Source organism: Prionailurus bengalensis, chromosome E3 (assembly GCF_016509475.1).
Source record: "Prionailurus bengalensis isolate Pbe53 chromosome E3, Fcat_Pben_1.1_paternal_pri, whole genome shotgun sequence".
Classification (NCBI taxonomy): domain Eukaryota; kingdom Metazoa; phylum Chordata; class Mammalia; order Carnivora; family Felidae; genus Prionailurus; species Prionailurus bengalensis.
Window position 1 is genome coordinate 16,197,123 of NC_057357.1, and position 18,376 is coordinate 16,215,498.

Genomic DNA, 18,376 nt, shown 5'->3' on the forward strand with positions numbered 1-18,376 from the left:
ATGAGCGCTGAGTAACATACAGAATTGTCAAATCACTGTATTATACACCTGAAACTAACATAACACTGTATGTTAACTCTACTGGAATTAAAATTAAAAACTTCATTGAAAAAAGTTTTGATGCATAGGAGGGATTATCTACAATACAGCCAACTGAAGAAACGTTGGCTTCTCTGATAAGGGCTTCCTGCTTCTCTGAAATCACAGTAATGAAAACATGTAAACCACCAGAATGCTTCACACATTTAAAGCTTTTATTTTGAAAAATAAAATACAAAAGTCATTAAGTTGTAAATGTATACGGTAATTCCTCAACTTCTCAAAAACAATACAATGAATTATTTAAATAATTAAGATATTTAATATTATCCACATCAATACATTTAAACAGGAAGTGTTCTACAAAACATTAGAACATGTACAGACAACCTATTCCAAGATGAAACTGCCCAATTTTTGCTTATAGAATCCCATTTTAAAACCCTCCCCTTGAAACAAAAGTTTGGAATCTGGTAAGAAAAGACGAGGACCAGAGCAGTTTTAACAGAAAGCACACGTTCCCTCTGGACTTCGTATCCACAGGGTTGTGCACGTAATTAGGATCAAGAGCACTGTACTCAGGGAGCAGATCACTCAGGAAGGCCCAAATGTATACCGACTTCCCACCCTCTCAGTGGGGAGAGCCTGGCAAGTGAACAGGAGATGTGGGCCATGGTACATACGCTCCACTGATCTCAGCAGGGGACGGCCAGTCCTAGAAAATTCCCTTCTGTTGAAAAGGCAGCAGTCTCCCCTAGGGCAAACAAATAGAATCTGGTTATAGGTGTGGAGTCACGCTTTGTCTCCCCTGCACCATACTGCTTCCTTCCCAGTTGTGGTCCTGGTGTAAGCCAGGTAGACAGGGAGGAGGACAGATAACTACAAGAACAGCTGCCTCAGAAGGACGACCAAAGAGGCACACTCTCCCTCAGTCTGCGATGCTTTTAGATGCCTGCCAGTAGCTTGGGTACGTGAAACAAGCAGACGGCAGCCAAAGCAAGGGCTGCTCCTGCCCATTTCTAAGTGACTGCAACTGTCATCTGCAGTTGAAGCTACTGCGGGGGCACTGGTAGGGATGCATGTTCAGGGGTCCAACATGCTGACTCTTTGTTTTAAAAAAGTGGAGACCAACGTTCTTTAAAGGAAGATTTAGAGAACACAGTGACTGTCATATTCAAATGCCAAAAGGTTTCAAAAGACAAGAAGAAAGACTATCATTTGTCCTGAGATGCTTTGTCTTCCTCGCTTCTTCTGAGTCCTTCTCGCATTGTATATGGGCACCTACAGGCCACACTGAGCAATGCAAGGATGAAATGATGCTGTGGAGGCAACTCGAAGGCTGAAGTCAACAGACATTGTATTCTGTCTTGTAAAACAGCTGATCAATAAACGAATCCCTGTGTGTGTATTTCAGGGAGGGAATTTATAGATTTTTAAAGTATCTTGGATCAACAAAATTATCCAAGGCTTGATAACTGCAGTTATACAAGTCCATAGAGTATATGTCTAACATTTAGCATTTGCTCCTTAGCAAAAAGGCATTCATAAATCCTGAAACTCATTAATATTACTAGCTCGCTGCCATCCATGATTTTGACATGGCTTAGCAGTGTTCATGTGCTTTTTGTCTATTATCCACTAACACCTGGCAAGTCATAAAAATCTCTTATTCAAATTATTCAATCTCAATTATCTCATCAGTACAACAGGAATAATACCACCTACTTGCCAGAGTGGCTTGAAACCTGAAAGAACGTATCATATTATATAAATTATATAGTATATGTCATATAATATGTCATTTCTATATTACATACATAAAATGCTTGATACTTTATGCCTGGTATAGAGTATGCACTCAATCCACTGTTATTATATAAATAAAAATAAAACAACAAGTAAGACTGTAAGAAAAAAATCACATTTTTAAAGAAGTTTTTCACGTTCCAAATGAAAGCACCACAGGGTGGTGGAAGAAGCCTTGGCTTTCACCTTCACCTGCTCTCTCTCTAGGATCAGTTTCCTTATCTGCAAATAGGCGATTGGGGTTAATGGTCTCCAGATTCCTTTCATATTAAAAGAAAATATTATTTTTATCATCTTAAACTCCTTTTATTAAAAATAACGGCTAACACTATTTGAGCGCTTACTAGGTGCCAAGCTTTTTGTAGACATTGTTGTGGTTAATTCTTACTATTACTGTCTTATTTATTAATAATCTTATTTATTAGTCCTCATTTTACAGATGAGGAAGGTAAGACACAGAGAAGCAATTTGCTCAATGCCACAGAACCAAGATTCCAACCCAGGCCGACTGACTCCAGAGCTGTGCTCTCCACCCACCCCAGCCACACCTCCTCCTAAGAGAGCTTAAGCAGGGAAACCCAAAGACCCAGGAATGTCCCCCAACCCTCACCTCATATATGTAAGAGGTTCCTGGCTCTGCTACTCCACTTCCTCAGTCTGTCAAAGGAAGCAAAAGATGTTTTAAAGTCCTTGAAGTTGGTCAGCATGAAAAGTGACTGCTCCCATTGAAATATCAGGTGTAGTTTGTAGGCTCTGATCACAGATTTTCTAATGAACTCAGTCTGCAACTGTTGTATAATAAAGAATTTGACTGGCCTTTGTCCCTGGTTGCTGGTAGGGAGGCTAAATTCTTGGATTTTCCCAGGTAACAGGAATGTCTTTGTTAATTCAGGAGCTCCTTGGATCATACTTGAGTTATGCTAAGAGACGACATAACTCAGGATGGAAGATGGTCACAGAAAGACTAAACCTTTCACCAGAGAGCTGGGACTCTGAGCCAGCCCAACCCCTGGGTAGTGGACATTGACTGGGATTGAATTCAATCACATGACCAATGATTCAGTCAACCACATCTATGTAGTGAGATATCGATAAAAACTCTGGATGCTAAAGACCAGTGGAGCTTCCTGTCTGGTGAACACATGTACATGCTGTTGGGAAGGAGAAGTACCCAAACTCCACGGCGAATGGGCAGAGCTCTGTGTTTGAGACCCTCCCAGGCCTTGTCTTACATGTCTCTTCATTTGGCTGATCCTGATTTGTATCCTTTAAAATCAAACTATATTTGCAAACACAGTGCTTTGCAGAGTTCTGTGAGCCTTTTTAGCTGAATAGCAAACCTGAGGGTTCTGTGGGTTTCAGTTTTCTCATTTATGATTAGTTAAGTCAAAGTCTTTTACAGCCCTTTGTCTAAGTATGTGTGTGTGATGCATTAAACTAACCAGAATAAGGTGAGTGAAATGCTTGTAAGCCTTTTGTGCAGTTTTTTCTTTTTAAACTGATTTGTAGGTACCCTCCATATTCTACAGAGGAGTCCTTTGCTTCAATTATTTTATCCCACTTAAGGCATACTTTTTTGCTCTTTTTATGATGCTTTTTAATAATAAGTAAATATGATCAATTTTAATGGAGTCCAAGTTATCCATTTTAAAATTAATGATTAGTGTTTTCTATGATTTAAGATATCCTTCCCTCTTAAGGTCATGAAGATGTTCTCCTTTATTGTCTCCTAAAACTTTACTTTTTGCCTTTCACATTTAGGTCTACAATCTGTCTGGAAATGATTTTTGAGTATGCTGTGAAGCAGAGGCATCCCTTTTAGCCTCAAATTCCCTTTCTTGACTCCTTCAAACTTTTTATGCAAAACAGTCTTTGGATTTGACATTCTTTTAAGACTTGCCTCTTGGATTATTCTCTGGCTCTAAACGCCACAGCCTGCAAGTGAGTGATGGCCTATTCATGAATCCATCCAGGTTTCTGGGACATCATGCCCAGCCCAGGCTCAGGGCCCTGTGCTCCCTTGTCTGCAAAAGTTGGTCACAGTCTTTTGGGGAAATCAGAAGTTCCTTGAGAAAAATTTTTTTTTCCTCTGACTCCTGAGGACTTTTCCAACTTCTCCCCATAAACAGAAATTTAGTAAACATCTGTTGAATAAATAGAATGAATGCATGGGTAGATTAAAACTAAATAGATGCTAATAAGAACATGCCTTGAAAGTAGTTTGAAATTCTCAAGTAAAAGGTATCAACTATTCATGGCTGACTGTTATTAGACAAGGATTTCTTTCTTGTCTAAGACAGCTTTCTTAGAGAGCCCAGCCCATTCGCTCCAGGCTTGCTCTGGGCGACACGACTTCACACAGTCTGTGAGGTGGTATGTTTCCCTCATCAACCCATATCTGGAAAGATATTAGAAACTAAGTTCAGTGCTGAGTCTTCATTTCCTAATTCCAAGCTAATTACTGAGAGCAGAAGCCTGGAGGCAACACATATTATCACTAGGCTAGAAAGGGAAGTCTTCTGCTGGGCTCATGAGGGAGTTAACAATTTTTCCCCCACCACGATATAGGAAGGCAGATGATGTTCAGATGCAGGATACTCTGGGTTACTTCGGGTACATTGTGTCAGCTGCAACCATGCCTGTTTCTCTTCAACTCAAGACACGATACTGAAACCCAAGTAGGTGAGGGCATGACATTACAAGGATAACTCTGGATCTGTTTTACTAATCTTTTAAAAAGGAAAAGTTAGACTCTTCAAATTCTCACCATCCTTTCCCAACTTGGGGGCTTTGTAGTTGAGGGCTGATGGATGTCTATATAACAAATTCACAAATCTTCAATAAGACAAGTTAAAAGGCATGGATGTATATAAGAACAGAGTAGATTTTTATTTCAACTTAGATATCAGAAGGCTGGAGCAGATTCACCAAGGCAGGCTCCTTATATGTGGAATACTATATAGCTTGTAAGTGACCTCAAGCATTTGGATTTTAGTTATCGATAAAGCATTTCCCTAATTTTGGAAGACACTATCTGAAAGTAAGACTGTGTTAAAAAGTAAGACTGTTAAAACCAACAATTATCAGAGGCCAATCTTTCTATGACCAGCACAGCACTCTTTAAAAAGATCACTTCAGGGGCACCTGGGTGGCGCAGTCGGTTAAGCGTCCGACTTCAGCCAGGTCACGATCTCGCGGTCCGTGAGTTCAAGCCCCGCGTCAGGCTCTGGGCTGATGGCTCAGGGCCTGGAGCCTGTTTCCGATTCTGTGTCTCCCTCTCTCTCTGCCCCTGCCCCGTTCATGCTCTGTCTCTCTCTGTCCCAAAAATAAACGTTGAAAAAAAAATTTTTAATAAAAAAAAAAAATAAAAAGATCACTTCAACACAAGAGCTCATCTATCACATTAAGAAGAGGAAGCAGATACAGTACCTGAGGTTTTTCTTTAAGAAATTCAGGTAGCTGAAATTCTCCTTTATAGACCTGGAAAAACAAAGCCAAATGTGAGTTTAAGGAAACAGATACTGTCATCCTCACTTCAGGATGCTGGCAGCGCTTGATGGTGGATGAATTTACTGCTTCAGTCCTGGTCAGTTTTAGAATGGGAGGAAGCCTGTCAGTTCAAAAACAGCTAGCATTGAAGGACTAACTGAAATTCCCATTTACTCTGGCCCCACCTGTTCTACATTTTGCCTGAGTGCTGGCTGGGACAGGGAGGGTCAGAGTATCTGAACAAGAAAATAAGCACCCAACATTCCAAGCTCCAATCATTTTAGCTGAGAGAGAAAGCAAGCCCTGGGCCATCTCTCTCAAGCAACCAACACAGAATTCACACAACTTAAGAACAGGCTCCTCCTGATTTCCTTTTGAAATCCCCACCCTTACAAACTCTAGATTTATTCCAAATTTGCTTTTCTTAATGTACCCTATACCCTCATAATATTTTGAATATTAGATGATTCTGAAATCATACACACTTTTAACCTCAAAAATCTCAATTAAAAACTCTTATCAATATGTAAAATTACGTTTATGGAAATAATTTTTAAAAAAGACAATACCAGGGCTCCTGGGTGGCTCAGTCAATTAGGCGTCTAACTTCAGCTCAGGTCATGATCTCATGGTTCATGGGTTTGAGCCCCACACTGGGCTCTGTGCTGACAGCTCAGAGCCTGGAGCCTGCTTTGGATTCTGTGTCTCCCTCTCTCTCTGCCCCTCCCCCACGAGTACTCTGTCTCTGTCTCTCTCAAAAATAAACATTAAAGGGGTGCCTGGGTGGCTCCATCCGTTGAGTGTCCACCTTCGGCTCAGGTCATGACCTCACGGTTCATGGGTTCCAGCTCTGTGTAGGTTCTGTGCTGATGCTCAGAGCCTAGAGTCTGCTTTGGATTCTGTGTCTCCCTCTCTCTCTCTCTCTCTCTCTGCCCCTTCCCCACTTGTGCTCTTTGTCTCTCAAAAATAGACGTTAAAAAAAATTAAAAATAAATAAACATTAAAAAATAAAAATAAAAACAGTATCATTTATAACAACATCAAAAAACTCCCTAAATACCTAAGAATAAATCTAAAAAAAGATGTATAAGATCTTTACACAGAAAGCTATAAAACATTATTGAGAGAAATTAACAACCAAATAAATAGAAATAGCATTCTCAGGGACTGGAAGATTCAATATAATAAAGATGTTCATTCTCCTCAACAAAGGAATTCCGACTAAAATTCTAGCATACTATTTTGGGTGGAGGGGGCAGGGGTAATTTCAAACCGATTATAAAAGTTCTAAGGAAATGCATAGGGCCAAAAATAATCAAAGTAATCTTGAAAAGAACAAAGTAGGGGACTTATTCTAGTTATTAAGATGCTATATTATACAGCTATAAATAAGCCAATTATACAGCTAACATATACACATATACAGCTATAATTATTATATATATTTTATTATATATATATATATATATATATATAATTAAGTTAAAGGCAGGCTTTGGTACAAGTACAGACAAACATATTAATGGAACAGAATGAAGAACGCAGAAACAGTCCCCTGTATACAAATACTTGGTTTATGACAAAGTATATGACAATTGCATTGCAAGCAATGCAATTGGAATGAATAAATAAATAAATAAATAAATGTAGTATATAATGATACACTGAGTAGCAATTAAGAAAAATTAACTACTGCTATGAAAATAACATCAATGATTCCCAACACATAATGACAAGGGGGATAAAAGCCAGATGCCTAAAAATGATATACATATCTCCATTTAAAGTACAGTAAAACCTTGGTTTGTGAGCATAATTCATTCCGGAAACATGCTTGTAATCCAAAGCGCTTGTATATCAAAGCAAATTTCCCCATAAGAAATAATGGAAACTCATATGATTTGTTCTACAACCCCAAAATATTCATATAAAAATGATTACAATATGGTAATATAATACAAAATAATAAAGAAAATACAAAATATAAAGAAAAGTAAACAAATTAACCTGCACTTACCTTTGAAAACCTTCGTGGCTGGTGTGAGGGAGACAAGGGAGAGGGGGGTTATTGTGTAGGACGACTTTCACTATCACTAATGGAATCACTGCTGTCTCTTGGTTCAATGGAATCTTTTTCTGCACGGGGGCCATTGTATATGCTCGCATGGATGTTGACTACAGTACAGTACCAAGCTCTTGTCATGGACTGTATTTAATGTAACTGGAAAGGGTCTAGATCTGCAGGCAGCCTGACTTAGAATGAAGCCAAAGCATTCCCAAGCCTACTCTTGTCTGGAAAAGCAAAGGACTGTCCACAGGTGCTTTGAAGTGGCAAAAAATACACTAGTGCCAGTTGTGGGCACCTTCCAATGTTCTGAAACATCACTGATTTCTGCCAAACTCTGCAGCCTGAGACTGAGCATCTGAGCATGGGAGATGATCACCCACAATCCCACAGTGACGGTGAGAGAGAGAGAAGAACAACTGGCTCAGTTGTGATCACGTGATGTTTGCAAGACATCGCTTGTTTATCAAATTAAAATTTATTAGAAATGTTTGCTCATCTTGTGGAACACTTGCAGAACAAGTTACTCGCAATCCAAGGTTTTACTGTATTTTAAAGTTTGTAAAAAGGCAGAAACAATTTCATGATGTTAGGAATCAGGATACTGTTCACTCTGGGGAGGAGGGAGGGAGGGAGGGAGGGAGGGAGATGAAAGAGGCTTCCAGGGTGCTGGGAATTTTCTGTCTTGATATTATGAGTAGCAACTATGAAGCTACGTTCATTTTGTGATCATTTATAGAGTTATGATTTGTGCACTTTTCTCTGTGTATGTTATATTTCAAGAATAAAACTGAACAAATTAAGTCAGTAACTTATTGCTAAAAATCTACTGCTAACACACACACATGTACACAGTCTTTAAATATAAAGATGTTTGTTTCAACACTGCAATAGCAAAACAAAACAAAACAAAACAAAACAAAACAAAACAAAACAAAACCTGGGAGCTATTAGTGTCAATCAAAAGTAAAAAAGGTCTCCAGTAGCCAAAGTTAGGTAATTGCTGAACTTGACAAAGTATGGCAAGAAACTACAGATGGTTCTTAGGAAGAGAGTCCCTGAGTAGCCCCTCAGAACACAAAGAAATCTTCTAAATGGTGAATCCTAAAGCTCACAGACCTAAAGGATTTTTACTTGGTGAGGACTGATCCACTGCTAAAAGTAGCAGCATTCCTTCTGAAATTCAGAGAATCAATGTACTTTTTGCCTTTTCTCTGCAATGTCTAAAACCTGCTTCATTCTTTGGGGTTTCTGCTACAGTCCTAAGAAGCCTAAATTAAAACAGAGATATCAGAGGTGCTTGGGTGGCTCAGTCAGTTAAGTGTCTGACTCTTGATTTCAGCTTAGATCATGGTCTCACGGTTCCTGGGTTTGAGCCTCAAGTCAAGTTGGGCTCTCTGCTGGTGGTGAGGAATCTGCTTGGGATTCTCTCTCTCTCCCTCTGCCCCTCTCCTGCTCATGCACTCTCTGTCTTTTTCTCTTTCAAAAATAAACATTAAAAAAATTAAAACAGAAATATCAGACTTTTGGATAAGGTATTTCCTCAGAGATGCATCACAATGGAAGATACAGTGGGTGCCAGATAACAATACTGCGTCTACCAGGACTGTTTCAAAAGCTACCATCGCCTCTTTCATACCCTCAAATGGTCCCAGGTCACGGGATGGGTGGGCAGGGGCCGTCGGGCCTAGATGCTCCCTGAAGTATCTGCATGTAAGAATCCTGTTTGTTCTACCCTAACACCACAGTCCATAGATTGTTCCAGCTTCCTGCACCATGTCCCTCCCACCCCCATTTTAGTGAGATATAACTGACTATAACATTGTATTACTGTTCCAGATTTCTGATGTAGGAAGTGTTTAAGCCCCTGGAGCTGTGTGCAGCATGTTAATGCTGACTTCCACTGTGCATGCCTGCAAACACCCACTATATCTAGCACAGGGGCTCAAGCCAATAGGATGGGGTTTTTTCTTTGTTTGTTTGCTTTTGTTTTTGTTTTTTACCAGACTCCCAGGTGTCTTTCCTTCTTCCTCTATTCATGGAACTGTGTCCCACAAACTCCCTGGGGCATAAGCTACTCAGGCTTAGGGTCTGTGCCCTGGCTGCTTTACTGAACCAGAACAAGTCTGATTTGCCCCAGTCCCTCTTCCAGTTAGTGGGTTAGTTACCCAAGAAACTTTTGTTACATTCTTCATATCCTCTGACTCAGAAACTGACTCTCCTCTCTTTTAGCTAGCCTCCTCTGCTAGAATTCAAGCAGGAGGTTCACTGAAAGCCCAGGGGGTATATAGCTAGTCAGTGGCAGAGTGAGGCTCAGAGGGCCCTACCCAGCACTGTCTCATTATAACATGCTGTTTGTATTTTATTATCATTAGCAAATCTTATGGTTGAATATTCCCTTCCCTTTTCAGTTCACTGTAAAAACCAGCAAGGCATGACAGAAAACAGGAGTGGGAACATCAAGTATTATAAGTGTCTTCCAGGAACTGACAGTTCCAGAAAGGTAAGGCTTGCATGAAAGGAGAAAAAACACCCCAAATATATGATGTCACAAATGTAATAAAAAACCAAAAAGCGGTCAGGATAAGACATCAGATAAAAGGCTCAATCAAAAAGTTACGTGGGAAGATGCCTCCTTTGATTATCCTTCAGGGAACAAATGCTTCAAAAGACAGAAACTTTAGGGCTGACAAAAAGAACACTTTTACTGACAAAGTAATTCCATTTAGTGCAGAAATGAAGCACCACATTGCTTATAAAAACAGAAAAGTTAGGAATGGAATTTCCTTTGGTTAAATGAATGGTGTTTCTGGACATACTATTCTCTGGTACTAACAGAGTGAGGACTGCACTTGACAGCAATGAGCTAGGCACTCAGATCCAAACAATCCTACAAAACCCTCCCACCTCAAGCCCTGAAGGAATGATGAGACAAAAGTAGGCTCCTGATTGCAGGGTGCACTGGAAATAAAAATACTAAGAACAGCAGGTAAACATTATTGTCTCAGGTTAATGTTAAGTAAGTGCTTCATATGTATGATCTCACTGAATCCCACAATCTCTTGAGGGAGGTATTATTTACTCCCTTTTTACAGATGAAGCAATTAAGGCACAGAGAAATTAAGTATTTTGTCCAATGTAGTGAAATGAGAAGCTAATAGGTACCATGATTCACTTGCATTTTAAAAGGATCTTCCTAGGGCACCTGGGTGGCTCAGTTGGTTGAGCGGCTCTTGATTTCAGTTCAGGTCATAATCCCAGGGTCGTGGGATCAAGCCCAGAGTTGGGAGCTCCATGCTCAGAGTCTCTTTCTCCCTCTGCCCCTTTTGAAACCCTGCTTGCACGCTGTCTCTAAAATAAAAATAAAATGAAATAAAGTAAAAGGATCATCCTAATTGCTCTGTTTACATTGTCAAGGGCCAAGGATAGAAGTATGGAGGTTACAGTAGTAATCCAGACAGGAGAGGATGACAAGGAGGTGGTGAGAAGTGGTGGGTGTGTGGATTTTTATTTTTCTAATTATGTCTAATTACACAGACTCGATGTAGGGTGTGAGAGAGCAGAGCGGAGTCAAGGATAATTCCAAGGTTTTTGGCCTAAGTAACTACCAACGGGAAATATGGAGTTGCCATTAACACAGCTGAGAAATGTTCTGACTACAGAATATTTTCAGAGGGAAGATCAGTAGGTTCAGTTTTGGATATATTAAGCTTGACATGTCTATTAGACAATAAATGAAAATGTCAAGTCACCAATTGGATATATAGCCTGGAGTTCATAGAAGTCTGGGTTGGGATATATAAATTTGAGAATTATCAACTTACAGATGGCATTTAAAGCCTTGATACCTGATATGATAGCCTGGGGCTCAGGGTAGAGAAAGAACAGCAGAGGACTTAAGACTGAGATATGGGGGCATTCTAACATTCAGAGGTCAGGAAGAAGAAGAAGAACCAGCAAATAAGACTGTGAAGAAGCAACCAATGACACAGAAGGAAAACTTAAAAAGTGATGTCCTTAAAACCAAGTGAAGGAAACCTATCAAGGAGGAAGTAATCAATTGCATCAAAAGATGCTGGGAGTTCAGATGGTAATCGACTACTCGATACAGCAACATGAAAGTCACCATCAACTTCACAAGAACGAATAGAATGGTAGCTGTAAAATTCCGAATGAAGTGGATGTAAGACAGAGAACGGAGAGGAACCGGAAACGGAGTACAGAAAATTTCAGTTTTGATGTAAAGGGAACCAAAGAAAGGAATGGCAGTGGCAGGGCAACTGGAATCAAGAAGTATGTTGTGTATGTGTGTGTGTGTTAAGATAGAAGAACTAAGGGCATATTTGTTTGTTGATGGCAAAGATCCCACTAGAGAGCAAAATCTGATGATGTAGGATATATGAGGAGATGGACTTGGGTGCCAAAGGGGAGGAAATGCCTTCAGATAGGATCACGGATGTAAACTTCTGTTACGCAGACTTTCTACTATGAGAGATGAGGATATCAGACCAGTAATACTTCCTTTCCTCTAGTCTCTCAAAAATTACATAATAATTTTTGGTTAAAGTCACATTCTGTAAGTTTCCATTATTGTGACACTATAAATATCACCTATTTACATTTTCTTACACAAATGTGTTGTCTTAGAGTTAGTAATTACCTCATCTTTCTCTTAATTAGTAGACTCTATAATTTTTAGAGCAGCTTTAGCTTTATAGAAAAACTAGCAGAAAGTAAAGTCCCCATATATGTCCTCTCACATATGTCCCCCACAGCTCCCCCTATTAAAATCTTGCATTACTGTGGTACATGTTATAGTTAATGAACTAGGAATGACACCCTGTTATTAATTAAAGTCTTTAGTTTGCACTAGGATTCGGTCTTTGTGTTGTAGTTTCTATGGGTTTTGATGATTCCATAATGACACATATCCACTATTACAGTAGATACAGAATAGTTCCATTATCATACCCCCTGCCCCGCTCCACTTATTTACTCCTCCTACCTTCATGCAATCTTTCTACTGTCCCAGTTTTGCCTTTTTCAGAACATTATAGACTTGGAATCACATAGTATGTAGTCTTGTCACATTGACTTCATTTAGCAACATGCATTTAAGTTTCTTCCATGTCTTTTTGTGGCTTGATAACTCATTTATTTTAATCACTAAATAATGTTCCATTGTCTGGACATACAGTAGTTTATTTATCCATTCTCCTACTGAAGGCCATCTTGGTTGCTCACAAGTTTTGGCAATTATGAATAAAATTGTTAGAAACATTGTGTATAGGTTTTGTGTGAACAGAAGTTTTCAACTCATTTGGATACATACCAAGGAATGCAACAGCTGAGTGATACAGTAAGAATATGGTTAGTTTTATAAGAAACTGCCAAGCTGGGGGTGCCTGGGTGGCTCAGCTGGTTAAGCAGCCGACTCTTGATTTTGGCTCAGGTCATGATCTCACAGTTCGTGATACTGAGTCCAGCACTGGGCCCTGTGCTGACAGTGTGGAGCCTGCTTGAGATTCTCTCTCCTTCTCTCTGCCCCTCCCTTGCTCTCTCTCTCTCAAACTAAATAAACAAACATTTTAGGGGATGCCTAGGTGGTTCAGTCGGTTAAGGGTCTGACTCAATTTCGGCTCAGGACACGATCCTGAGGTTTGTGAGATGGAGCCCCGCATCTGGCTCTGTCTTGACAAGGTGGAGCCTGCTTGGAATTCTCCCTCTCCTCACTGCTTCCCCCAACTCTCTCTCAAAATAAATAAATAAATAAACATTAAAAAAAAAAAACTTGCCAAGCTATCTTCCAAGTGGCTGTACCATTTTGCACTCTTACCAGCAATGCATGAGAGTTCCTGTTGCTCTGCATTCTCATAATCTTAGGGTGTTGTCAGTGTTTTGGATTCTGGCCATTCTAGTAGGTGTATAGCGGTATCTTGTTTTAATTTGCATTTCCCTAAGGACATATGATGTTTTCATATGCTCAGTTGTCAGTGATATATTTTCTTTGTCAAATTGTCCATTCAGATCTTTTGCCCATTTTCTTTATTAAAAAAATTTTTTTTAACATTTATTCACCTTTAAGAAAGAGAGAGAGAGAGAGAGAGAGACAGAGCATGAATGGGGGAGGGGCAGAGAGAGAGACACACACACAGAACCCGAAGCAGGCTCTAGGCTCCGAGCTGTCAGCACAGAGTTCGGCTCAGGTTTTGAACCCACAAACCATGAGATCATGACCTGAGCCAAAGTCAGACATTTAACCGACTGAGCCACCCAGATACCCCTTTTGCCTATTTCTTAATTGAATTGTTTCTAAATTTTAAGAATTTGCTTATTTTGTATGTCAGTCCTTTATCAGATGTGTTTTGCAAAAATGTTCTTCCAATCTGTGGCTTTTCTTTTTCTTCTCTTAACAGTGTCTTTTACTTTGTCTGAAAGCTCCTCCAGCTGTCTTTTATTTGTGCTATCATGGTGTATCTTTTATTTATCCCTTTGCTTTTAATCTATCTGTGTCTTTATATCTACAATTTCTTGTTAAAAGAAAACTGGGGCGCCTGGGTGGCTCAGTCTGTTAAGCATCCAACTCTTGATTTTGGCTCAGGTCATGATCTCATGGTCATTGAGTTGGAGCCTCTGCATCAGACTCTGCACTCTCTCTCCCTCTCTCTCTGTCCCTCCTGTGTGCTCTCTCTCTCTCTCTCAAAAAGTAAATAAAATAAACTTAAAAAAGAAAACTAGTTTCTCTACTCAGAGTCCTTCTGATACCATTGTAGGGTTTTTCTTCACACCAAGAAATCCTAACTTTCAAGAGTTAGCACAGATCTCCACAGGTTAAAGATGCAAGTCCAGGCCTCCTGTGTAGTGTTTCCCACAATCCCCTCCTCAGGTTCAATAATTTGCTCAAATAATACCCAGAACTCAGAGAAACACTTCACTCATGATTACTGGTTTATTATAAAGGATACAAACAGCCAGATGAAGAGGAATGTAGGATGAGGTCTGGAAGGGTCTTGAGGGCAAAAAGTTCTGTCTCTGTGGAGTATGGGGTATACCACTCTTCCAGTCCATGGGTGTGTTCACTAACCTGGGAGCTCTCTAGACTCCTTTGTTTTCTTTTAGGGTTTAGGGTTTTAATGGAAGTTCCATTATTTAGGCACAACTGATTAAATCACTGGCCAGTGGTTGATCAACTCAGTCCCCAGCCCCTCTTTCCTCACTGCATCTAGAGAAGGTAGGGCTGGAAATTCCAAGCCTCTAAGCACACGGTTGGTTCCTCTGGCAACCAGCTCCCATCTTGAAGCTATCTAAGGGCCCATAAAGTAACTCAATAATCTAAACTCAGTTGTGCTTGGGGCGCCTGGGTGGCTGAGTTGGTTAAGTGTCCAACTTTGGCCCAGGTCATGATCTCACAGTTCGTGAGTTTGAGCCCTGCTTCGGGCTCTGTGCTGACAGCTTAGAGCCTGGTGCCTGCTTCAGATTTTGTGTCTCCCTCTCTCTCTCTGCCCCTGCCCCACTTGTGCTCTGTCTCTCTCTCAAAAAAAAAAAACATTTATGGGGCGCCTGGGTGGCGTGGTCGGTTAAGCGTCCGACTTCAGCCAGGTCACCATCTCACCGTCCGTGAGTTCGAGCCCCGCGTCGGGCTCTGGGCTGATGGCTCGGAGCCTGGAGCCTGTTTCCGATTCTGTGTCTCCCTCTCTCTCTGCCCCTCCCCCGTTCATGCTCTGTCTCTCTCTGTCCCAAAAATAAATAAACGTTGAAAAAAAAATTAAAAAAAAAAAAAAAACATTTAAAAAAAATTAAAAAAAATTCTTTAAACTCAGTTGTGCTTGAAAAGGGCTTACTATGAATAACAAAAGATGCTCCTTTCACCCTTATCACTCAGAAACGACAAGGGTTTTAAGAGCTCTGTTCTAGGAGCTGGGGACTGAATATATAGTTCTTATATCACAGTATCATACCTGCAGTAACTTATATGTAGATAACACACTTGTAGATACAATATAGTTGGGTTTTGTGTTTAATGCACTCTGGAAGTATCTGTCTCCTAATTTAGACCATCCATATATATATATATATATATATATATATATATATATATATTTTAAAGTAATCTCTACACCCAACATGGGGCTCGAACTTACAAACTTACAACCCTGAGATCAAGAGTCGCACACTCCACTGAGCCACCCAGGTGCCCCTAGCCCATTCACATTTAATGTGATTACTGACACAATTGGTTTAATACCTATGATATTTGCGACTATTTTCTTTTTGCTGCCCTTGGACTTTCTCGCTTCTACTCTTTTTTACCTTCTCTAGTTTTAATTCAGCATTTTATGTGATTCCATTTTCTCTCCTCTCTAAACATGTCAACTATACTTCTTTTTTAAATGTCTTCAGGGGCACTGGGGTGGCTCAGTTGCTTAAGTGTCTGACTTCAGCTCAGGTGATGATCTCGCGGTTTGTGAGTTCAAGCCCCACATCGGGCTCTGTGCTGACAGCTCAGACAGAGCCTGCAGCCTGCTTCAGATTCTGTGTCTCCCTCGCTCTCTGTCCCTCCCCCACTCACACTCTGTCTCTGTCTCTCAAAAATGAATAAATGTTAAAATAAAATGTCTTCAGTGGTTATCCTAGAGCTTGCAATATACATTTACAACTAATCTAAGTCTACTTTCAAATGACACTGTAATACCTCACAAGTAGTGTAAATAAATAAGATTACTTCCAGTTCCTCCCTCCCTATCCTTTGTACACTCCTGTCATTCATTTCACTTATCTAGAAGTTATAATCACTGACTATATTGTTGCTATTATTTTAAATAAAATGTTATCTGCTAGGTCAATTAATGAGAAAAATTAAAGATATTATTTTACCTCCATTTATTCCTTATCTAACGTTTCTTCTCTTCCTTTATGTACCTGAGTTTTTCTTTTTTAGAGAGAGAGAGAGAGAGAATGTGAGCGGGGGAGCTGGCAGAGGGAGAGAGAGAGGGAGAGAGGGAATCTCAAGCAGGCTCCATGCTCAGCACAGAACCCTATGTGGGGCTCGGTCCTGAGCTGGAATCAAGAGTCAGATGCCCTATCGATTGAGCCATGCAGGTGCCTCTAGATCTGAATTTCTGACCTGTATTATTTTCCTTCTCTCTGAAGAGCTTATCATCTCTCACAAAGCAGGCCATTGGTGACAAAGTCCCTCAATTTTGTCTGAGAAAGTATTACTCCTTCAGAGGATAATTTTGCTGGTTGCAGACCTGAGGTTGGTGGACTTTTTTCTTTCAATACTTAAAATTTTTTTAAAATGTTTTTATTTATTTTTGAGACAGAGAGAGACAGAGCATGAGCAGGGGAGGGGCAGAAACAGAGGGAGACACAGAATCGGAAGCAGGCTCCAGGCTCTGAGCTGTCAGCACAGAGCCCGACGCGGGGCTCGAACTCACAGACTGTGAGATCATGACCTGAGCTGAAGTCGGACACCCAACCGACTGAGCCACCCAGGCACCCTCAACACTTTAAATATTTCACTCCACTCTCTTCTTGCTTGTATGGCTTCTGTGGAGAAATCCAATATTATCCTTGTTACTCTACAGGTAAGGTGCTTTTGTCTTCTGGGTTCTTTCAAGATTTTGTTTTCGATTTCCCATAATTTGACTATGATAATGCCTATGTGTAGATTTTTTGGCCTTTATCCTGCTTGGTGTTTTCTGAGCTTTCTGGATCTATGGTTTGATGTCTGTTATTAATTTTGGAAAATTCACAGCCATCACTACTTTAAATGTTTCTTTTGTTGCTTTTCTTTCTTTGCCTCCTGGCATTCCTATTATACATATATTACGTCTTTTATAACTGCCCCACAGTTCTTCGATAGTCTGTTCTCTTTCATTCATTTTTCTCTTTAAATTTCAGTTTTGCAAGCTGATTCATTTTCATTACTGGGCTGTGTCCTGTCTACGATAAGTCATCAAAAGCATTCTTCATTTCTGTTACAGTGGCTTTGACTTCTAGCATTTCCTTTAGATTCTTACTTAGTTTCTATCTGTGCCTGCATCCAGGTATTCTTGCATGTTATCGACTTTTCCCATCAAAATCCTTAGCACGTTCATCATAGTTATTTTAAATTCCTCGTATGATAATTCCAAAATCTCTGGCATGTATGAATCCAGTTTGAATGCTTTCTATGGTCTCCTTCACTGTGTTTTTGACTTTTAGCACACGTTGTAACCTTTTGGTTAAAAGTGGACATGATGGGGGCGCCTGGGTGGCGCAGTCGGCTAAGCGTCCGATTTCAGCCAGGTCACGATCTCACGGTCCGTGAGTTCGAGCCCCGCGTCAGGCTCTGGGCTGGTGGCTCAGAGCCTGGAGCCTGTTTCCGATTCTGTGTCTCCTTCTCTCTCTGCCCCTCCCCTGTTCATGCTCTGTCTCTCTCTGTCCCAAAAATAAATAAACGTTGAAAAAAAAAAAATTAAAAAAAAAAAAGTGGACATGATGTACTGGGTAAAAGGGACTGTGGTAAATACGCCTTCAGTGTGAGGATTTACACTTACCTGGCTAGGAATCAGCCTATGTTTACTGTTTGTTGAAGGAGTACCTATCAGAGGCTAAAATTTCTTCAAGTGTCCTTGTTTTTGTACTTCTTGTTGTTTTGAGGTTTCCCTAGAGACTTCCTTTAAAAACAGACTCTGAGCATTGCAGCTCTTTTAGTAGTAATCCACTGTCATTATACAAGATATCGACTGGTGTGGTGGTAGCGTGTGTGTGTTTGCAGGGTGGAGGAGACTATTCTATAACCCCATAGTTTGCATCTAAGTATTTTAGTGAGTCTGTGTGCCTGGGCTGGAACCAGCACAAGGGCTTCTCAGCTTCCCCTCCCACCCCTTTAGGTAAGACAGAAAAACTAGAGGGGGTTGGAGCTGGGTATTTCCTTTCCCCTAAGTGGCTTAGACTTTGGTAAAATAGTTTACTTTGAGGGCAAGCCGTTGT

At 40.3% G+C, this 18,376-nt stretch overlaps 1 protein-coding gene across 3 annotated transcripts in view; it reads right to left on the minus strand.

The window, feature by feature from the left end:
- Positions 1-233: 233 nt before the first annotated feature.
- Positions 234-18,376, minus strand: part of TPST1 (tyrosylprotein sulfotransferase 1) — a 175,903-nt gene continuing 157,760 nt past the window's right edge. For all 3 annotated transcript variants that reach the window (XM_043559891.1, XM_043559889.1, XM_043559890.1), the window contains 3 exons: positions 5,275-5,325; positions 2,456-2,502; positions 234-793 (listed from right to left, as the gene is read on the minus strand). In XM_043559891.1, the coding sequence (XP_043415826.1) occupies positions 2,485-2,502; positions 5,275-5,325 (69 nt within the window). In that variant the 3' untranslated portion in view covers positions 234-793; positions 2,456-2,484. The remainder of the gene's footprint in view (positions 794-2,455; positions 2,503-5,274; positions 5,326-18,376) is intronic.